Here is a 22,765-nt window from a genome sequence, read left to right as displayed (position 1 = left end):
TGAAACAATCTTTAAAAAGACAATTTTCGACTCTCACACTTCCCGATTTCAAATCCTATTACATACAAAGCTATGGTAATCAAAATACTATGGGACTGGCATAAAGATAGATTTATAGACCAGAATAGAGCCCAGAAATAAACCCTCACATATATGGTCAAATGAGCTTCAACGACAGTCAAGAACACACAGTGGAGCACGGACGGCCTCAACAAATGGTGGTGGAGGAACTAGATAGCCAAATGCAAAAAAATCGAAGTTAGACCCTTACCTTTCACCACGTGTAAGTCTTAAAATGGAATAAAGACCTAAATGTAAGACCTAACGCTATAAACCCCTAGAAGAAAACACAGGGAAGAGTTTCGGGACGCAGGGTTTGGCAAGGATTTCTTGGACAGGACGCCGAAAGCACAGGTGACCAAAGCGAAAGTAGACAAAGGGGACCCCAGTGAACAAAACGTGCCTCAAAGGGAAGCCCTCTCTGCCGCAGTGGCAGCCTCACCCGCACCTCCCAGCCTGCACCCCACCGGAGCCACTTTCCTGTCCCTCTACCGGTCTCGGCCTCAGTAAGGGGCTCCCCAAAGCCAGCTGGCTGAAGGCTGCCCCAGAGGGTCCTAATCCGAAGATTGTCCAGGCACGGGGACTTCTCCAAAACCAGGCGTCCTCCTATGAGTGAATTTCAGTTTCTCTTTCCTTCTCGGCACAGGTCCAGGGAAGGGACTTGTGGGATACCTGGTCTCTGTGACTCAGGCAGCCTCGCCCAGCCCCATGTGCTCCCCTGGTTCAGGACTGGCCCCACCTACGTACGTCTGCCTCTCCTGTGGAGATTCCAATTTTCATTTGCCTTTTCACTTTACATACATCAGCTGGGATTGCCCAGTGAGCCTGGCTAAAAGCAGAGCCATGCAGCAGGGAAAGCAGAGGAGAGTTGGCCATGGCTACAGCTCGGGTCCTGGTGCTGGTGACCGTGGTGCTGGGCTTGACCAGAGCCGGCCCTGTCCCTACTTCCAAACCCACCACAACCAGGAGGGGCTGTCACATGGACAGGTTCCAGTCTCTGTCACCCAGGGAGCTAGAAGCCTTCAAGAAGGCCAAGGACGCCTTGGAAGAGTCGCTCTCTCAGAAGAACTGGAGCTGCAGCTCTCGCCTCTTCCCTAGGTCCAGGGACCTGAGACTCCTGCAGGCCTGGGAGCGTCCCGTGGCCTTGGAGGCTGAGCTAGACTTGACACTGAAGGTCCTGGAGAACATGACTGACTCATCGCTGGGGGTCACCCTGGACCAGCCCCTCCGCATGCTGCACCACATCCACTCGGAGCTCCAGGCTTGTGTCCCGGCTCAGCCCACAGCAGACCCCAGGCCCCACGGCCGCCTCCACCACTGGCTGCACCGGCTCCAGAAGGCCCCCAAGGAGTCCCAGGGCTGCCTCGAGGCCTCCATCACGTTCAACCTCTTCCGCCTCCTCACACGGGACCTGAAATGTGTTGCCAGTAGAGACCTGTGCGTCTGAGAACCTGGACCTGCCCCCGGCCCGTCTGGGACTCAGGCCTTATCCAGGCACCAGCCTCACCCTTGCCTTAAGTTATTTCCTCTCAACCCCTTATTTATGCAGCCCTGCCCTGTACCCCTAAGTAAAGTTTATTTTTCTACTTTTGTACAACATGCAGCATATAAAGAATGGAGAAAAAAAAAAGAGCCACAACTCTGGAGACTGAGAGCACAGCGGAACGTGTTGAACAACAGTGCAGGCTGCAGTCAGCAAAATGCAATCTCTGACAAACTATGAAGGACTAAAAATCCAGCTCAACTAAAACATTTCAAGGGGAAAAGAAAGAGAAAGCTGGGGTCCCTATATTCTGTGGGGACAGCCTTTAGGGTAAAAGTGATTTAAAGATCTAACTACCAATTGCAGTTTGGAGAATTGAGCACTGGTAGTTTTTAAAATATGGATTTCTATGCAACCGGACATCAGAACATTGACTGCATACCTATCGCTATTAAAGAATTCTAAAAACTTAGATGTGATAATGGTATGGTGTTTTAAAAGTCCTTGTCTTGAGTTGGCTCAGTCGGAGGAGCATGGTGACTCTTGATTGGGGTTGTGAGTTCGAGCCTCACAATGGATGTAGAGATTAAATAAATAAAACTTTAAAAAATAAATAAATAGAAGTCCTTGTCTTTTAGATACACATACTAAAATATTCACAAGTGAAACAGATGCCTGGAATTTGCTTCAAAGGAATTTAGGAGGGAAGTGGATGGACAGGTAGAAAGGAAACCAGGTTGGCTGCAACCTGGTAAAACTGTTAAATTGGGGAATCCCTGGGTGGCTCAGTGGTTTAGCGCCTGCCTTCAGCCCAGGGCGTGATCCTGGAGACCCGGGATCCAGTCCAACCTCAGGCTCCCTGCATGGAGCCTGCTTCTCCCTCTGCCTGAGTCTCTGCCTCTTTCTCTCTCTCTGTCTCTCATGAATAAATAAATAAAAATCTTAAAAAAAAAAAAACAACTGTTAAATTGTTGAAGCCAGGTTCAAGGTACATGAAGTTTGTAAATAAAAAGGTTTTTTAAATGAGAAAGTAGGAAAATGTGGATTAAGCAAAGTAATAGCTCATTCCTCTTGTACATAAGAATTCTGGAGGTGGGCAGGGCAGGCTGGGTCTGATGGCAGCTTCCTAAGCACCAGGGACCTGGCCCCTTCCAACTGCTACCCTGCCCTCTTCCCTTGGCTTCCGCCTCAGTGTTTTCATGGCTGCCCCATTCCAGCCAGCACAGCCCTTCCAGCCAGGAAGGAGGATCAGGGTGGGAGGACAAGATCCTTTGAAAAACACGTTTGGAAGACACACAAACCACGTCTCTGTCCCAGTGACCAGACACAGCCATGTAGCCATGCCTCGCCACAGGAGAGCTGGGAAAGGTAGTCTTTACCATGGTCTTCTGTTACCAAGGGAGAAAGGGTGAGAGGAGTTCGAAATGTCTGCCACAGCCCTTATCCCTCTGAGACTGGTAATCAGGCATGTGGGGCGCCACAGATGGGTGCTCAGAGCTGGCAGCAGAGCTAACGGACAGCTGGTGGGCCTGATGATGTTAAATATGCTTGTCATTTATATTCACAGATGAAGCAATCTGCTCTGAAGTCACTGCACTGCTTTGGATGCAGGAGTGTCTGGCTTCCTCTGCTCTCCCGGGCTGGGTGTGCACCTATAGGAAACCGCCGTTCCCAGCAGTGCCATCTCCTATGTTGTAGCTAAAACCAAACCCAACACTTGGGCCTTTGTCTGGCCTGAGGCCGTTGGAAGAGGCCCGGTGTGGCAGGAGGGCTCATTTCACAAGGCTGAGGTGCCTTGGAAGGGCCAGCCCAGCAGTGGTCACTATCATGCGGAGACCGTGCTGCTACGGAGAGCCTGGATGTCTTGAACCACAGCCGCTTGTATACTGCCCTCAAGATTTTTGCCATACATCTTGCTTTTAAAAAACACTTAAATTGATTTTTGAAGTGATCTATCATTGCTGTAAATGGAAAACAGTACAACCTGCTTCAAATAGAAAGTAACTGGTTACCTAGCTAAGATTCAGCCTGAGGCTCTGTCCCTAACACCTCCTTCCTCTTTGGTCCAGACAAGCTAGCACTGAACTTGTCTTCCCAATAAGAACTTCCTCCTTAAGGCATTTAAATGGATCAAAAGAATTAAAGATGTCATTAATTTTTTCATTGTGTCCTTCAATGTTATTTAATGCCTGCCAATCACCACCAATAATCATTTCTCCTAGAGTTTGGAGTCCCACTCCTGAGAAACATGGCTGAACTGGGCATGCCTCAGTTTCCCCGTCTGTAAGAAGGGAATCATATATAACACTACCTACCTAGCTTACAAGGGGGCTGAAGACTGTTACATGGAATCATGCAGGTAAAGTCTCAGCATACAAAGTACCTGGCTCACAGGACGAGCACTTGGATGCCGAATGCCAACTATTATTACGTATCAGTTTCGTGGAGGAGAAAATGTGAGTCCTGTCATTGAAGGATGCAGCTTAAGCAAAACAAACAAAAAAATCCAATCAACCCAAACTTCAAAAGCAGCAGGGCAGGAGGGACATAAAACCTCAAACACTTGGTTTAATAATGGAAGACGCTTTATTATTTTTTAAATCATCTCTCAACATTTCAATTCTTGGTAGAAATCAAATGCAAAACATCTGCCTTTTTAAATTAGCATATATTTATCCAGCTCAATCACAGCAACCTCATACAATAAGGTACACACCAAGGACAGGGTCAGAGCATTTCCTATTCCAGTCTGTGAACACAGTATCTCCGTGATGACACACGCGTGCTGGACTTTCTCTCCCAGGACAAGGTGGGCACTCCTGCTTCTGCCCACCGTACAAGTTACCGGGCATCACGGTTTGTTAAGAGTTCCTGTAGAGCTGGAGCGATCTGGGAATGGAAAACTAGAAAACTAGAGCTCTCAGGAGTAAAACAGGCATCGACACTTCAGAAATGTGGAAAGAAGAACGTCAAAGATGATGACCCCAGAACGGGCTGGTCTTAGTAATAAAGGTGGTTGAAAGTCAGCTGTACATACACATTGAATATCTACATGTGCTCTACTAGACATATAAAAAAGAGCCATAGATTTGGAAAACCTTAAAATCACTCAATTGAGTTGGAAGAACATGAGCAAATTCACAGTGGCCTCAGGATTCAGCCAGATTTAAATTTGTTCAAGAGCTGAATACCTCCTTCTACCAGAAAACCCACTGCATGTAAATTCCTATAATACTCTGTACATCACAAACACTTATGGCTAAAATATAGTAGTTCACAAGGAAGCGGTTCTTTTTTCGAATTCTTGCCCCACTCCTGCTCTGCACCCCAAAAGCAAAATCCAGGGGACAGTCATTCACATGAGGAGTTTAAGGGGCCCTCAGGTTTGGAAGCACTGAGGCTCAGCTGAATATCTCAGGAGACATCTGTCTGATGGGCACACGCTGACTTGGGCCCACTTTAGTGCAAAAAGATCACTGATGTTGCAGAGGAGTCCTGGAAACAGGCGAAGAGGGCTGAGATTGGGGGTGGGGGAGGAGGCAGGGGAATCCCATAGAATTTTCCTTCCGAAACAAGACTGGAGACATTTGGAGTGCAAGGTTCACACGCAGCAAGTGGCAAAGACCAGGCTGTAGATCTGCAGAGTGAGGATCCTGAAGGTCACCAGGTCATCACAGTCCGCAGGCACACAGACCTCCTGGCCCGCACTAGCCCCCTAAGTGTACACTGGAGGTAGGTATATAGAGATTTATTGTAGGGAAGACAGTGGCTCTCCATCAGCTCAGGAGCATCGTCTGTTCCTCCTCTGCCCCCGCACTCTCCGCCCTACCCTCGGGCTGTGGTGTGTGTAGGATACATGGAAGGGCATGAGACCCTCCCTTGGAAGACTAAAGGACCCAGGTCATTTGTATAAATAGCTACATAATTAATGTTTTAACCACTTTGAAACACACGGCAAGTTGAATATTTATTTAAAAATAAATCTCAAAAATATCTATTTACAGTACAGTAAGAGGGGCATGTGCAAACAACAGAAAGGGAAAAAGTCTATCCCGCCGTGGAAGGTCCACACTTCGATGCGCTGGAGCAAAGTGCACGAACACCACGGGCCGCACTGAGCTGTGCTGGCAACAGGATGCCATTCAGTGAATACTGGACACAGTCCACCCTTGAGACTTAGGTGGAAGTCAGTGTTGGGGGTGGGGGGGATCCAGGTGGGAGATCCTTGTATTTGGGAAGGGGGCGGCCAAAGGATGAGCCATTGGAAGAGGCCCGGTGTGGCAGGAGGGCTCATTTCACAAGCCAACAGGCCTCTAGCTCGGCGCTCCAGGTGGGCATTTGGAGGTGACCTGGAGGGCCCTTCCCAGTCCAAGTTGGCTTTGCAGTGGAAGAGGTGGGTGTGGCAAGAGTCTCAGAAATCCTCCTCGAAAACAAAACAACGGAATAGGGAGTGGAGAGATTAGCAAAATGAATCTGAACGGAAGTGCCACCCTCTCCCTTGTCAGGCAACAAAGCAGCCATCAGTTGAAGTATCTGGGTCACCATGGGAACTCCCACATGGTGCGGCCAACCCCACGATCCCCTGACACCTACATGGTCAAATGCAGGTCTCGGCTTCTGAGATCAACACATCAACACTACTTCCCAGGGGGGTAACCAGAAAGTCAGTGCTGTAGCCCTTGGAGCAGGGGATGCCAGGTCCAGTCTATCTATACACGAGATGGGAGAGCTGGGTGGACTTGTAGTTCAGCTGGTTGTTGGGCATGAACTTGTGCAGCTCATTCTTTTTGCAGCAGGGGTCGTAATGGTAGGCGCTGAGACAGCCGTCGCAGGAGACTTTTGAACACTGGGTGCAGGTGTTGGTGGCACCCGGGCGGTTACAGAAGCCACAGCGGGAGGTGGCTGTGGCGGAGGGCTTGGATTTGGGGTGGAGGTGCGGCAGCCGCTCGAGGCCTTGAGTCTGGCCTGCATACTTCTCCCGCAGAGACGACCCGTGGGCCAGGCTGTCGTGGGCAGAGGACTTGCCAGGGAAAGCGCCCGGCTTGGAGGCTGGGGGACAGGCAAGCAGGCTGTCACAGCGCTGGCAGAGGGAGGAGCTACAGGACAGCCCGCAGTTTTGGCACTTGGACAGGGAGGACTCTTTGGCGGGGGGTGAGCGCTTGTGGTAGAGGGGGTGGGCGTCATTCCTGACCAGCCACACGTCTGGCCTCAGGGCATCCTGCCTCCGGTATGTGGCCCTAGGCTCTGAGTCTGTGTACAGATCCACGTCTTCCTGAGCGGAGAAGTACGTGCCACGCAAGAGGCCGAGGCCGTTGTTGGGGGAGGGGGATGGCTGGTCATCCGGGCTTCCGTGGGGGGAGCTAGATATGGTCAGGAGCGAGGGGGATGGGCGGATGATCTCATCCTTGAGGTCATCTTCCAAGTCTGGTGCCATGGGCTCCTTCCGCAGGCTCAACGAGGCCTTCAGGGGTGGCTTCCGGCTCTCCCAGTAGCTGTCATAGGCATCTACTGACCTCGAGGGCTTGGTCACCCGAGGCTTGTAGTAGTCCTTGGCTGCCCGCTCGCTGGCAGACTTCTGGAGCGCCACACGGGCCATGGAGGCCGTCAGGTGATCCCGGCCCTCAGCCCGCCGCCGCAGGGCCTCAGAGCAGCCACGCACATCCTCCGCACTGCTCTTGCGCTCGCTCACCACGTCCAGCTCGGAGTAGCCCTTGTCCTTGACTTGTGAGTGGATTTCCAACATCTGCTCACACTCCACCTTGGCCAGAAAGAGCTCAAAGGAAACCATCTTCACCTGGAGGGTCTCCACAAGCTCTTTGAGTTTATACGCAGTCCCTAACTCAGGCACGTAGCCCATGTAATGCAGGATGGCTCGGATGTCCTCTTCCAGTAACGACGACTTGACATAATAAACGAAGGGGCCCGTGTACGTCTAGGAGAAGGGAGGGGGCAGAAAAAGAGAGGCACGATTTGCTGAGACACACAGGGAGCTGGCTTCAGTGCCCAGTATGCCCGCGGAACGGGAGCACAAGGAGGGGAGGAAGGATCTCAGCAGCTCCTCGCTGCAGCAGGCGGAGGCTACTAGCACATGGCGAGGGGAGCCGCATGGCACTCCTGCCCTGAGCTGAGGGCACAAAGCCACCAGCTTCCCATATGGGGCTCAGCGGCTCTGCTCCACAGGAGGAGGAAACAGGGCAAACGCACAAGAAGAGAAGGGATCAGAGTGGGGGAAGAACGCCCAATGAGCAAGAATATTCCTCTCTGGCATCTCTGCGAAGTTCTGAAGAATAACAGACTGGCTTTGTGGAAACTCTCCTGAGCCACCACTGCCTTCAGAATGATTCAGAATTTTCTTTCTCTCTTAAATCCATCCTCCACCCTCCTGTCTGCTACTACTTAGTCCAAACCTGCTCTCAGAGTACTCCAACATCCACGGCAGCTTCCTAACTTTTCTTGCCGCCCCCCCCCCCCCCAGGCTATTTCCCATACAACAGCCAGAGGGATGCTTTCCAAATGGAAACCTGACCCTGACCTGCCTTGCTTCTCAGCCTACTTAGGGTAGATTCAAGCCCTTTGCCCTGGGCTTCAAAGCCCTGCATAACCAGGGAGCTGCCTACCTTTCCAACCTCACAGCTTCAGGTGGGAGCTGCCAGGGGCAGGGACCCAGTAAAGAGATGACACTTGTCAGACAGCAAGGTAGGGAGCCTCAGGGAGGGGGGTACTTCTAGTTGTTACATCAAAGGCAGTGGGGAAGACAGGAGGGTCTGCGGGCAGAGGAGGCATGCAATTGGCACAAGCCCTCTCAGGTTGGACCGGGAGGTGAACCAGGGAGACTGGTGTGGACGGCCCTTCCTTAGACCTTACCTTGATGCTTCTGAATTCCTTCTTCCAGGGGTAGAGGAAGAGGTTGACGCCCATTGTTTCCAGCACACTGAAGGCGCAGTGCAAAGCCCGCAGGCTGGAAGAGCTGAGTGAGCGCAGGGAACTCTCCACCACTTCATAGAATTGGATCAGCCGGAATCGATAAAAGGGATCCACCTTGTGTAGACTGAGTAGGGTCGAGGCTGCCACCCGAAGGTACTCATCACTGCCAGGCCGCTGCTTGCTGGGGGTGGTGTCCACTCTGCCCTCATGGAACTGCACGTACTTCCGAAATAAGTCATCCTTATATTTTGTATCCATCGAACTGGGCTTCCCCATCTGATCCAGGGACAGGGCAGGGCTACCTTATCTCCTCCATGGTTTCTGGGTTCGAGGCAGGGCCATTGCTAAAAGCACAGACATGCTGCCCACCTGGAGTAGAGGGGCGTGCTCTGGAAGGGGAAGAAAAGAAGCACATCATTTCATTCCTGAAATGGTCCATATACCAGCTTGTGGCTGCTGAGACAAAACCAGACCGTCCTGGCCTGAGCCACACCGGGCATCGCCAGCCCTAGACCCCTTTCTGCTCATCCATTCTGCTAACACACTGACTGAACGCAGACTATGTGCAAAGTTGTAGTGGAAACAAGACAAACAGGTCCTTGACTTTGTTGAACTCAGATAAAGATATGATTAGAAGCACCTAACTTGGTTTTGTGGGGAGGAGAAGTTTTTAAAAGTCCCACCCCCATCCCCACCCCGGGCAGTGACAGTTAGGCTTGAAGCATGAAGAGTTTGCCAAGCAAAGAGGTGGGCGGAGAATGTAACAGCAGCAGTGTCGCCAGGGAGGAAGGCCCAGAGCTAACACTATCACTCTTACTACGCACCGGGCACTGATGCATATGAATGCATTTTGTCTTCTCAAACAACGCTAGGAGATAGGATCCCCATTTTACAGATGTAAAAATGAAGACACAGAAATGTTACAAGTGTCCAGGGTTACAGAACCACGAAGAGGCAGAGCTGAGAGACCTGGCAGCTTGGTTCCAAAGTCTACGCCCTTAACCACCACGCCCTGCTTTCCTGAGGCAGGAAGGAGCTTGGCCTATGAACAGAAAAAGGGCCAATGCGGCTGAGGCAGCGAGGGGAAGAGAAGGGAAGGGAGTGACCAGAGATGAAGCTGCAGGCACCATCAGGACAGGATCCTGTGCCCCAACTGTACATTTTATTCAAGGAGGCACATGAAGCACCTGAAGAGTTCAAAGCAAGGGGGAGAGGGACGTGATCTTATCTGCCACTTTAAAGAGAGATCATGCTGGCTGCTGACCCCTGGAGAGCATTTTCCCTGGCTCTGACAGCCTGCATTCCCCTCTACCTTAGGAGAGGTTCACAGTCCCACTGGAAGAGGACAAAACATTCTGAGCTGGGGTACACCAAATTTGTACATTCTTGCTGTCTGCTTGGCCCCCAGTTAGTAGAACATGCACAGAGCAAGCAATATTTTTGGTGCCACAATGCCAGGAGCAATCTGGATTCATCGAGGGTATTGCCAGGGCCAGGAGGACAGCACAGCACAGGAGTTACGAACAGATCCCCAAGCCAGACTGTCTGGGTGTGAATCTTGGGTCTGCTTTTCGAGGCTACCTGGGTGAACTACTCAGCCTCTGTGGGCCTCAGTGTTCTCATCCAAAAATGGGGGTTGATAATAGTACTTAGGGTCCAGAATTGGTGGAAGGGTTATGTGCAATCAGTACAGAGAGCTCTTCACAGAGGGCTGGCTGGAAATAAGCCTTTGATACACATGAGCAGCTACTCCTGCTCTCTGAAGGTGCCATTCCCCTGCCATAACGCCAAGCATTCTCAAAGAGGTAAGATCAGAGCGAGCAAGTATGTCCACCCAGGTGGCGGATGCGCATCTTCACCCTCGCCCATTCTGACCACAAGCTCCATGGGCACAGCGATCCCAACTGAATTACTCGTTAAGGTAACCCAAGCACAGAGCCAGACATGGGGTACGTGCCTCCTAGACATCTGCTGTCTAAGTGAAGGAGGCTGCTGCTGGCTGTGGACATAGCAAGGGACCGAGAAGGAAACTGCAGGGATGGGACAGGCCTGTGCCGGCCTTTAGCACAACTGGCTTCAGCTCAGGAAGTGCTAAAGGCCTACAAATCCAGTGGCAATCAGGAGCTCAATAAAATCATCTACATCTTGAGCCACTCGCCTGGGTTCTCTGGTTTTTGGGGAGACTCCTGAGTATCTTAACTATGAGGTGAGGGGTGAGATGTGCGAGAGAACTGGGGACTGAGAGGCCACCTTCTCCTACCCACTGCCCTGCCAAGGGAGCCCAATTATTCAGGAACAAATACACGTGAGGGGCACAGGGGGCAAACCTAAGTCCATTAGGATAAAATCCCACCTTCTGACCAAAGGTCAAAGGCTTCACACGGGCTACCCCTGCTCACCGCTCATGGCCATATTCCCCTTCCCTCTTCCTTCCCTTCTGCTCACAGGGACGCTTCTGTCTGTTCCTCAAACACACCAAGCTCATTCCTGTCTCAGGACCTTTGCCCATGTTGTTCCTTTTGCCTGTTCCTTCTCTGATCCTTCCCATAACTGGCTCACTCTCATTACTACGGCCCTAGCTCAAATGTCACCCCTCAGAGGCCTCAGTGACAACCCTAGCTCTAACTCCCACCTTCCCAGTCCCTCGTTATCCCATTATCCTGGGATAATCACCCTCTGACGTTATCACCTTTATTTATTCATTTACTAACTTCCTCTCTTTGTGCCCCCTATTACCCAGGAAGCTCCACAAAGGCAAAGACCATATCTGTTTTGTTCCATGGTGCCTAACACACAGCCTGGCACACAGCAGGTGTTTGAGAAAACAGGTGAAATGAATGGTGCATTCACGATGCCACTCCTTCAGTTTCTCACTGAGCTCTCCAAGAATCCCGGGAGATCAGCTGGAGAGAGAAGGGACAGAGGCTCCATGATATGACATGCTGTAAGTTGCCAGAGTTAGTGAACCCAAGATTCCAAGCCTGACCTTCTGTGGCACCTGTGTTCCGCCCCATACCCCCACAATTCCTGAGTTCAACAAGTATTTTATGCAGCTCCTTTCTGGTGCCAGGCCCTAGGATGGGTGCAGTGGGGGGATGTAGGGTGTAGTGGGGAGCAGTTGGAAAGCCACTGCCCTGCAGTTCAACAAGTATTTTATGCAGCTCCTTTCTGGTGCCAGGCCCTAGGATGGGTGCAGTGGGGGGATGTAGGGTGTAGTGGGGAGCAGTTGGAAAGCCACTGCCCTGCCCTCAAGTCTAGCTGAAAGAACTTCTTATCAAAGTATGCACTGCAACCTGAAAGACGTCAGTCCTTGCTATTAAAACCTGTTAAGTATTTACCATTTTTTATTCATTTAAGAGAAATGTCCATCCCAGGGACTATTTTTTGATACACCTGAGAAGAATTTAAAGAGGGACGTCAAACCTCCTAAGTACTGCTGTGATCTTTCTCCAAGGAAGTCAGCTTTGAGCTTATAGAGACTGATTTTTTTTTTTTTAAACAAAGTCAGCCACCCTCAAGCTCAGCGTCTGCTGCTCTGTAATCACACCACAGTCCACACCCTTGTTTGTTGCTGGCACACGATAAACAAGGAAAAGGAATCCGAATAGCCCAACTGGTGTTCTAAATCCTGAAGTCAAGGATAGGAAACCAATCTATGATGAATCTTGAACCAATATAAGTAGGTGAACAGAAAAGTAAAAGGAAATGAACACTATGAGAGAATTAAGGAAGGAGAGGGAAATGACTAATTACTGAGGTCCTACTACGCACCAAGCACAGGGCCTTCCACTTTAATTGCATCATCCCATTTAATCCTCACAACAATGCTCGAAGGAAACCAAAGTTCGGCCATGAATCCAGAGAAGCTTCCAACGGTCAGAGCTATAATTTGAACTTCAGCTGGCAGGCCCTGAGGCCTGGGTTTTTTCCCCGTTTATCTTACTCATTTATTCTTACAATCTACCATTCACCAAGGGATTAGTACATGAGGGCCCTCTGCTAAGGGCTTGATAAAAATCAACGAAACTCACAGGACAGCCCAAGGTTAAAGAGGAAACTGAGGCTCAGCGAGGCCAAAGCACTTGTCCTAAGTTACAGGAAAAAGGGAATCTGAAGTCCAAACCTAGGTCCGATGCCAAAACCCTGACTCAAACTCTGAGTTGGGGTGCTTCTAGGCAAAAGGTGTCCTGTGGCATCTGCTGGACAGCTCTACTTGAAAGGGCTAAGTTAGAACGTCCTATGGCAGGGAGAGCGGAGTTGAGTTCTAAAAATTCCTATAGTAGCAAAATTCACATCTTCCCACACAGAACGGGGCTAGAAGAGCCACAAATCTCTTTATGATGTAAGCTCAAGGGCCAAGGGAAGAGGCTGGCCAGACACCGGCCAGTGGTGAAGCAGCTGACATCATCCCTCCTGAATACATTTTCTGAGAATACAGGCTGCATTGTAGCTGGTCATAGCTGGTGTCTTTTCTGAGCACAGAGCCAGCAATTTATTCCCAGCACTCTGCAAGAACAACAAAAAACACGCTCTCTGCAAAAACAGCGTGGTTACAGGAGACTAGACAGCGCAATGACAGAAGCCGTTAATTTCTCTAAGCAACCCAAAGATTGGAACACCATGACGTGCCAGTCTGGTGGGGGAAAAAATGGCACTGTGAACATCCCTAACAGCATCAGGCGGGTGCCCAGAGCCAACAGGCCTGGTCAGCACTCCCTGCGCCCACAATCTGGACTCCCTTTGAAAAACAAGTCAATGAAGAGAGAGACAGTACATATGCAGTCAGGGAGGTGGTAGCTTTTTAAGGATTATTAGTTTTCCGATGATTATTTTTTTAAGCATCCAAAGGAAAGCTGTACCTGTTTAAAACCCCACTGAAAGGAGCTGAAATGATTTGGAGGTAGCAAAGCATTAGCGTGGCTTTACCTCAGCTGGCCCATTCAAGCAGAAACACTCCCCAGGCAGCATTTGAAGGCGCCCCCTCCCTGCACAGGCAGAAGCTATTTTGGTCCCAGCATCGCCCCAGTCCACAGGTTTACAGATCTCTGGTCTGGCTCCAGCCAGTTCAGAGTTCCCTCGGCCTCCAAACAGCGGCCAGAGGAGAGCCAGCAGTTCAACCCCCTCCACCTCCCAACCGCCACTCCTTTGCACTCATTCCAAAGCCGAGGTTCCTAAGACACAGCGGAGGCACCTTGCACTGGCTGTGAAACACCTGAGGGTCCCCCAGACCCCAATCAGACTCCAGGGAAATTCAGAGAGAGAGAAAGAGGCCTTGCAAACCTCTGAACGCAACCTCAGCGCTGCTGAACACGGCCTTCCCCACTGGCAGCTGCCTCTAGAGGGGCTCTGAAGGGAGCAGCTCCCCCTCCCTGCCGGAGACCGAAGCTGGAGGCTGCTATTATACCCCACCTGGTAATCCCTACAGCCTCTGAGAGCCTATCCGGTCGTGAAAAATACCCCGGTCCCAAACTCTGGCCCTTTCCGGGTCTGTGAATGAGCGAACAGCAGCTCTCATTTATTGGACGCCTGCTGTATGCCAGAGGCCGCGCTTCACCAGCATCCTCTCATCTCACCCCCACCACGGCCCCGGCAGGCACGTTCACGCCCATTTAACAAATTAGGCCAAACGACGCTCAGAAGATGAAATGACTTGTCCAAGGTCACACAGCGAGCACAGACCCAGGTCTGGGGCCCGAGACGGGGCTGGAGCCCGCTGCGCGGTAACGGTCTCACGCGGGGCTCGGGGTGGCCAACTGCCTGGTTCGTCGCCGAAGAGGGGGTGTTCCTCCCGAGCTGCCCCGGGCCACCCATGCCGGCCCCGGGAGTCTGCGAGGCAGCCCTCGGGGGAGCGGGGATCCCGGGGACCAGCTGGGCCCTCCGGATGCCGGAAAGGCGGGGCCACCCGTCGCCCCCGCGGGCTGCGAGGGGACCCCCCGCTCCCGGGTCGGCCGAGCCCCGCCGAGTCGGCGCCCCCTGCGCCCTGGGAGGCGCCGGAGGCCGTGTCGGCCCGCGGCCGCCCCGCACTCACCCCGGCGCTGCCGCCGAGGACGCCCCGGCCGAGGAAATCCACAAGGAGCCGCGGCCGCCGCCGGAGCCGGGCCCGGCTGGGCTCTCGTCGCTCCGGCCGGCTGCAGGGGACCGAAGCCAGTACCCCGGGACAAGCGGCGACCCGGAAACACTCGGCCAGGAAGTGACGTCTTAGGGGGCGGGCCCAAAGGGAGGCAGGGCCGCGGCTGCGCGTTGGGCCGGGGAGAGGCCGATCGTTACGGGAGGCTGAGGGAGAAGCGGGAGGCAGAAGAAGGAGCCGAGGAGTCGCGGGCTCCGGCTCTGGGGCTTGGAGGGCCGCCGCCGCGGCTGACGCTAGACCCGGAAACAGACGGGCCGGACGTGACGCACGCCGGCCCCAGGATGGTGGCTGGCCGGGTTGCCATGGGAACGGGTCTGGAGCCGGGCGGTGGAGGCTGGGAGCTGCGAGCGCAGACCCGGTGATCCCCGGCCCCCGCCCCCCCTGACTTGTCCCTTGTCCACCGCCCGCGAGTGGCGCTCCAGGCTGCACCTGAGCAGGAGCTAACAGTTGGAGCCCTCGCCCCATTTTACAGATGCAAATACCGAGGCTTAAAGAGAGCAAACGAAGGCAGCCCGCGTGGCCCACCGGTTTAGCGCCGCCTTCAGCCCAGGGCCTGATCCTGGAAACCCGGGATCGAGTCCCACGTCGGGCTCTCCCTGCATGGAGCCTGTCTCTCTCTCTATCTCTCCCCTTCTCTGTGTCTCCCGTGAATAAATAAATAAAATCTTAAAAAATAATAAAGAGAGCAAACGAGAGCCCCAGCATCATAGATGGAATCTAGCCTTGAGGGGATTGTTGATGTCACTGGCTAGCGTTAAGAACGGGGCTCCCAGCTTTGCTGTTGCCACTTTACTGGCAGCGTGATCCTGGGCAAGTTACCTAACCTTTCAGAGCCTCAGCTTTTTCACTTGTAAAGTGGAATACTAATAATACCGCCTGCTGGGACCCCTGTGAGAATCAAGGGAGTTAACACATGGGGAAAGCTTATTACAATAATTATTACAATAATTGGCATATAGTAAAGATCTAGGTATGTTTTGTTTTTAAAACCGGGTGACGTCCAAGGAAACGACCTCTCTCTGCCCTCGATGTCCCTAAGTGGAAGCCAGCGTTGAGGAAGACCAAGCCAAAATATAGCCTCCTTGCTCTATGACTTTTCACCAGACATCTGGAGTACCTGAATGGTTTACACTGGCATCAGTCATGGTGGCTTCGACTCGTGGATTTGTCTATGTACTCCCACCAAACCGTGAGCTCACCGAGGACTCCGCTTTTATGGGTCACCACTCACTGAATCCTTACTGATTGCAAAGTGCCTAACATACACAAGACCTTGTCCAACATATTTGGGATTGGATCATCATTCTCTCTCTCTAACTTACCCTAGACACTTGTTGAAGACTCAGAGTGGGGTCCCTGGGTGGCTCTGTCAGTTAAGCGCAGGACTCTAGGTTTCACCTCAGGTCGTCATCTCAGGGTTGTGAGATCAAGCCCTGCATGGGGCTCCATGCTCAACCTGGAGTTTGGGATTCTCTCTCTCTCTATCTCTCTTCTCCCTCTCCGTCTCCCTCTGCCCTGCTCTTGCGCTCTATATCTCTCTCTCTAAATAAGATCTTTAGTTGGGGCGCCTGGGTGGCTCAGTTGTCTGCCTTCGGCTCAGATCATATGACCCTGGAGTCCTCGGAACTAGACCTGCATCTGGCTCCCTGCTCAGGGAGGAATATGCTTCCTCCCTCTCCTTCTGCCTCTCCCCCAACTCAAGTATGCTTGGTGTCTATCAAATAAATAAAATCTTAAAAAAAAAAAAAAAAGACCTTTAGTTTAAAAAAACTCAGAGCCCACTCCATGCCATGGTCTCTTCCTCCAACATGCTCTTCTACCCTTCTTGCTTCTGTGCCTGTATATGCTGTTCCCTCACTGTAAATGTTCTTCCCCTCATCTCTTCCTTTCTCTCTCTCTCTCTCTGTATATATGGCTCCAGACCCATTCCCATTCAAATAATATATGAATATATATATAAATATATATGTATTCATTCATTCAGTCATTCATTCATTCATTCATTCATTCATATTAAGCCTGATACCCCCACAAGACCTGAACTCCTTACTCATCTGTGTTATCTGTGTTTCTCCTGAGCTCTACACATGTCTGATCAGGATGTGCCCCACATGTGTTCCTTGAATGCAGGATTCTCTCTCTTAGCCTTTGTGTCCCCAGCTAAAGCCAGTGGGTCTTGTCTCAGAGGAGTCAGTGACAATTCACAGGGAAGAAGCATTTGGAGAACCAGCAACCTGCTATTCGAACAGCAGTGACTACTATATCTGTTGCTATCTGAGCAGCACTCAAGATCTTTGTGTGCTTCATCCTTTATCAGCTCAGGCTTAAGCTCCTCTCTTAATCATCTGCAAATTATTGGTGTTTATAGGAATTTCAGCTGAGAAAAACTGTCCAACAGAACTCTCTGCCTTTGCAACAACTCAAAACTGTCCTTTGGAAACTGTCACAAAACAGCATGAGACTGTTAAGAAGGCCCTTACAGCTCTGTGGTTCTGTGGCAGCCAAAAGGGAAATAGATTTTTAGGGAGGCTTTACTAGTAGGAAACCCTGGTCATTGAGGTGTAGTGACATTTTATATCAGAGAGGGCCCAAAGTCTTTGAATAGAGCCATGTTTCTCATCTTTTAGGCAGAGTTGAAGGCCTGAGATTTCTCTGCTTGATGATGTGGAATTATAGAAGCACCCTTTTCAGATTTCATTACATAATGATTAGCAGATTATATAATAGTCATGTGACAATGATTAGGCACCTCTACTTCCTAAGAGCCAACAACACAAAAATCTACCTACTTCTTTCTATTTTTTACTTTTTTTATTACAAAAATAATACATGAATTCCAATGATATAGATGTGTTTAGAACAAAAAATTAGAAAAGAAAGCAATCCTATGACCTAGGAATTTAATTTCTTGGAATCTACTAGATAAATAAGCATCAGTACACAGAAACCTGTTGCATCCTTGTTTATAATGCAAAAGTGAAAACCAAAAACATTCTAAATGTCCAACAATAGGGAAATGAAGTATCCATACTAATAACTATGACATATCACTTTAAAAAGATGATATAAACCTACTTAATCCTGCAAGATATATCATGGAATGAAAAAAGAAAGACATCCTCTGAAATGAAAAACAAAACAATAATATATATTTTCTAAAAGTATGTGTATATGGGGGCTCCTGGGTGGCTCAGATGGTTAAGCATATGCCTTCAGCTCAGGTCATGATCTCTGGGTCCTGGAATTGAGCCCCACGTCATCCTCGAGCTCATTGGGGAGTCTGTTTTCTCCCTCTTCCCCCTCCCCCTGTTCTCTCTCTCTCTCTCTCTCTCTCACACACACACACACACACAAATGAATAAATAAAATCTTCAAAAAATAAAAATAAGACAAAAAAGCAAAGGTATGTGTTTATGTATAAAGTCAACAGGGGGCAATAATGCAAATATAGATCATTTGTTTTTTAAGTCAGCCCATTAATATATATAATGTGATTTTTAAAAGATTTTTTCTTATTTATTTATTAGAGACACAGAGAGAGAGAGAGGCAGAGACACAGGCAGAGGGAGAAGCAGGCTCCACGCAGGGATCCCGATGTGGGACTTGATCCTGGGTCTCCAAGATTGTGTTCTGGGCTGAAGGCGGCACCAAACCGCTAAGCCACTGGAGCTGCCCATAATGTGATTTTTATTAATATATTTCCCCCCAACAGTCAATAAGCTCCATGAGGACATAACTGTATGTTTTGCTCACAATTATATCAGCATTATCTGCCATATATACACTACCCCACATGAAGTAGGAGGTTCAACAGTACTTGTTTCTGATGGAAATTATCACTGAATACCAGGTCTGATGTTAACATTTAAGGGACATATGATGAGCAAGATGGACATAGCCTCTACCCTCAAGGAGTGTATAGTCTTGTTATCAGAAGGAGAATATTAATAAGAGTAGATGAACTAAAAACCTAGAATTCAGGATAGAAGGTGGTAAATGTTAGGAAAAGGGTGTAGAGCTTAGAGAATGGAGAAGTGACTGCCAACAGGGTAAACTGGAGGCAGCCTCGAGGTGGAGGCATTTGAGCTGGGCTTTGAGTGAGCTGAACCTGTGAGGATGTCCAGCTTTCCTTCCTTGCAGCTAGATGGAAGAAAGCAATCAAAAGCAAGGATCAGGGGCACCTGGGTAGCTCAGTGGTTGTATGTCTGCCTTTGGTTCAGGTTGTGATCCTTGGTCCTGGCATCGAGTCCCACATCGGGCTCCTCACAGGGAGTCTGCTTCTCCCTCTGCCTGTGTTTCCGCCTCTCTCTGTCTCCCATGAATAAAAAATCTTAAAAAAAAAAAAAAAAAAGGGCAAGGACCAGAAATTAAAACTCAATTGCCTACAAACATATAAAGTGGACATAACTAGGTACTAGAGTACTACATTCTCATATGGTACCAGATATTAGTAGTAGTGTTTTTCATGCTATATAAAAATTAAGGATTTTATTATATGAGAATATATCCACAAGTGGTAGAACTATGAAGGGAAGGGAAGGGAAGAAGGGAAGGGAAGGATTCTGGATAGTGGGATGGGATTGGAAAGAAGCATACAGGTAACATCAGTGTTAGAAATAACAGTCTTTGTGTAGTGAGCTCACAAGTATTCATTTCCTTATGATTCATAACTTGCTTGAATATTTTACATATTCTTTTATTTTTTACATAACAATCTTATTTAAAAAAGCCGAAACCAGATTTATATTATTCCCAACCTAAGAGGTTAGTTAGTTGCTTTCTTTCTTTCTTTCTTTCTTTCTTTCTTTCTTTCTTTCTTCTTTCTTCTTTTTTCTGTATTTCCTATCTTGGTTTATGTCGACATCATTTATCTATTTGCTCTGGTTAGAAAATTTAACCACATTTTAAAACTGCTTTTTGTGTCCCACATTCAGTTATAAAACATGTTACCAAGTTCCATCATCAGTTTGATTTTACATAGACTTAGCCCTCGAGTCTAACTCCTTGTCTCTATTCCCACGATAACTGTCAAACTCAAGTTTAGAAACCCATCAAATGTGCTCCCTGTCTCCTGTAATTTCCCTGAGGTCTTGCCTCCAACACAGATTTGACTATCATTTTATAAGTAGTAATGTTATTTAGCATATTACCTGGCTCACAATAGGCATTCAATACAAATTTTAGTGAGGACACTATTGAATCTCTACTATGCTCCAGCTGATTATTGCCACTTTCCCTGCTGATCAGATTAGATATTCAGACTTCTAAAGAGGGAAGTCCAGATTTTTAGGTGAACTTTCCCAATAATAAACTCCATGTGTAATTATACTTCCTAGTTCTGTCTACTGAGAGAGCCTACAAGAAACAACATCCTTCCCTTGATAAGCACCTAGCACCCAGATCTTGCTTTCTAAATACCATCTTCCACTAAAAAGAATCAAGGCTTCTTGGAGAAATGACTGATTTTTCAGGACTGGGGCAGGGAAATTACAACATGAGCCTGGACCATTTTATTGAGCCAGAAAGTGAGGATATGCCAAAAGAATGATGGGACATATCAAAAGGACACAAAAGCCAAATTGGAAGGGTTTCCACTGGCCAAATCTGGGACAGTTTGAACATCAAAATAAGTAATGATAGTAATGAATTATAATATTTTAATGGGAGTCAAAGAAACCATGATCCCGTACTGATACTAAATATAACATGAAATACTATGTTTGCCAGAGAAACACGTCTAAGGGCTATATGTAGCTCCAAGTGCCAGGTCTGCCCCCTGTACTAAGAATGGATGAGAAGTAACAAGTAGTTCATCTAGTTAGAGAGATGAATACACAAGGTGAGGTTAGAATGAGATGATGGGAGATCAGCCCAGTCTCTGAGGACCTTGGAAGTCAGGCCAAGAGTCTGGATTTGACCCTGTGAGCACAGAGGAACCAGTGAAGGTGTGTGAGCCTGATGGATGACAGTTATAGCCCTTGTTCTCCAGACCAGGTGTCTAGTGCTTGGTAGATAAGAGTATGGTGCATGAGAAATCAACATGTAAGGCCCCAAGAAACATGGCACATTGGAACAGAAATGACTGCAGACAGTACACCTGGGTTCAAGTCCCTGGTACTGCATTACATGGCCCCATGAGTTGGATGAGCCCCTCAATCTCTCTTAGCTCCTCTACAAGGCAAGACTCCAGAGCCAGAATGCCTGGATTTGATTTTGCTGCTTCCTGTATATGACTTTGAGCGAAATGACCAAATGGCCAGTTGTACCTCAGTTTATCCGTCTTTGAAATGAGAAACATGACAATAGTACCTACTTCCATACAGGTTGTGAGATAGTCCCTGCAAGCACTTGGCACAGGAGGTATTCAGTAAGCATGATCTACCATCAAAGAACTTCACCTTGGGAAGTCCCAGTGCTTGGAAGGGAGTCAGCCTGCAACTAATGTTATCCATGATTAAGATCATTGCTGTGGAATGTAAATTTGCTGGGAGCAAAGAATTCCATCTGCTTCTCAAAGCTCAAAATTAAAAAAAAAAAAAAAAGCGCCTCAAAATTCATTCTGATCTCCACTGTCAGAGGCAGGACCTAGGGAAGCTTGTAACCCCAAAGAAAGCATGTCTAGAAATGAAAGCTGGCAAGTCCCAATTCTTCACATTCAGTACAAAAGTCTTCCCCCTTTCCCTTTAAATATAAACTCAATTTGCCAATCACTTCAAAGTCTTTGCCTCTGCCTGGAAGCTCCCCCACCCCCAAGTCCAAAGGTAACTCAACTGACTTAAGGCTGTGTATTAGGAGAGCCTTCTAGCCCAGGCCACCTTCAAGGAGACATAGCTCCTGGGGTTGGATGTGGAAGACTCAGCCAGCACGTCAGCACTTCTTGTGGATGATTCTAAATTGCTGATGAGAACAATAACCCAGAGTTTATGAGCTCCTGCTATTTACTCTACCAGTTCCTTAAGGGATTGGGTTTCAAAGGACCGTTAGCTAGAATCGATCATCTTTGTCCTTGAAGCAGACCAGGTCTTTGTTCCATAGCTACAATCTCACAAGGCAGGAAGGTAAAGTAGACTGAAGCCAAGAGGCCTGACTTGAGATACCAGTTCTGCTGCTTTCCAGCTGTGTGACTAAGGACAAGCTATCTAACCTATCTGGACCTAGGTGTCCTTATCAGTGAGGTGGGACACACAAACAAGGATTAAAAAGTATGGCCTCCCCCGGGATGCTGGGGTGGCTCAGTGGTTGAGCATCTGCCTCTGGCTCAGGCTGTGATCCCAGAGTCCTGGGATCGAATCTCACATCAGGTTCGTTGCAGGGAGCCTGCTTCTCCCTCTGCCTGTGTCTCTGCCTTTCTCTCATGAGTAAATAAATAAAAATCTTAAAAAATAATGACAATTAAAGATTATGGAAACAATTGCTAAAATATGAAAGCCTATAGATTAGATAATAGCATTGTATCAATGTCACCTTCCTTTTGGTATTTGTACTATGGTTTTGTAAGTAATGTCTTTATTCTTAGGAAATACACTCTGATAGAGTTAGAAGTATAGGAACATCATGTCTACAACTCACTCTCCAATATTTCTGGAAAAAGAGCATATGTATGTACAATATATATAAAAGCCAGCCATATGTGTGTATGTGTGTGTGTATATATATATATAGAGAGAGAAATGGAACAATAAAGCAAATGTGATAAAATTGGGGAATCTGATGAAAGAGGTCTCTAGGAGTTCTTTAAACTATTTTTGCAACTTCTCTGTAAGTCTAAAATTATTTCAAAATACGAACTTACAAAAAGAAAGACCTAGATATAAAATAATATTTTTTTCTGATTTCTTTTTTTTTCTTAATAATGTAAAAACTTTATTGTGCTAACAACAGATATTATTATTTTAAAGATTTTATTTTTAAGTAATCTCCACATCTAACAGAAGGCTTGAATCTACAACCCCACAATTAAGAGTGCATGCTACACTGACTGAGCCAGCCAGATGCCCCCAATAAAGATATTATTAATAAAATATTTTTGTGAGAGGAATGTGATTGAAAATATCTCATTATTTAAAAAAATTTTTTTTTATTTATTTATGATAGTCACAGAGAGAGAGAGGCAGAGACATAGGCAGAGGGAGAAGCAGGCTCCATGCACCGGGAGCCCGACGTGGGATTCA

At 48.5% G+C, this 22,765-nt stretch overlaps 2 protein-coding genes across 2 annotated transcripts; one reads left to right on the top strand and one right to left on the bottom strand.

Annotated features, from left to right (window-relative positions):
• The first annotated feature begins 934 nt into the window (after window positions 1-934).
• LOC121477699 (interferon lambda-1-like) lies at window positions 935-1,547 on the top strand. Its single transcript, XM_041732153.1, has one exon. It carries the CDS (start codon window positions 935-937, stop codon window positions 1,505-1,507), a length of 573 nt encoding a protein of 190 aa, XP_041588087.1. The 3' UTR covers window positions 1,508-1,547.
• Window positions 1,548-5,497: 3,950 nt separating this feature from the next.
• On the bottom strand, window positions 5,498-14,638 carry SPATA2 (spermatogenesis associated 2). Its single transcript, XM_041733345.1, has 3 exons — window positions 14,496-14,638; window positions 8,408-8,856; window positions 5,498-7,475 (listed from the first exon to the last, which is right to left on the bottom strand). The coding sequence occupies exons 2-3, from the start codon at window positions 8,741-8,743 to the stop codon at window positions 6,249-6,251; spliced, it is 1,563 nt and encodes a 520-aa protein (XP_041589279.1). The 5' UTR covers window positions 8,744-8,856; window positions 14,496-14,638; the 3' UTR covers window positions 5,498-6,248.
• Window positions 14,639-22,765: the final 8,127 nt, after the last annotated feature.

This window comes from Vulpes lagopus, chromosome 18, assembly GCF_018345385.1.
Source record: "Vulpes lagopus strain Blue_001 chromosome 18, ASM1834538v1, whole genome shotgun sequence".
Classification (NCBI taxonomy): domain Eukaryota; kingdom Metazoa; phylum Chordata; class Mammalia; order Carnivora; family Canidae; genus Vulpes; species Vulpes lagopus.
This window is presented reverse-complemented; position numbering and strand designations above follow the sequence as displayed.

Excerpts from the sequence above, each read along its gene's own strand:
- SPATA2 (XM_041733345.1), bottom strand. The coding sequence starts at position 8,743 with ATGGGGAAGCCCAGTTCGATGGATACAAAATATAAGGATGACTTATTT. Across the intron at positions 7,476-8,407 it reads AGGAATTCAGAAGCATCAAG|ACGTACACGGGCCCCTTCGT; the intron begins GTAAGGTCTAAG and ends CCCTTCTCCTAG.
- LOC121477699 (XM_041732153.1), top strand. The coding sequence starts at position 935 with ATGGCTACAGCTCGGGTCCTGGTGCTGGTGACCGTGGTGCTGGGCTTG.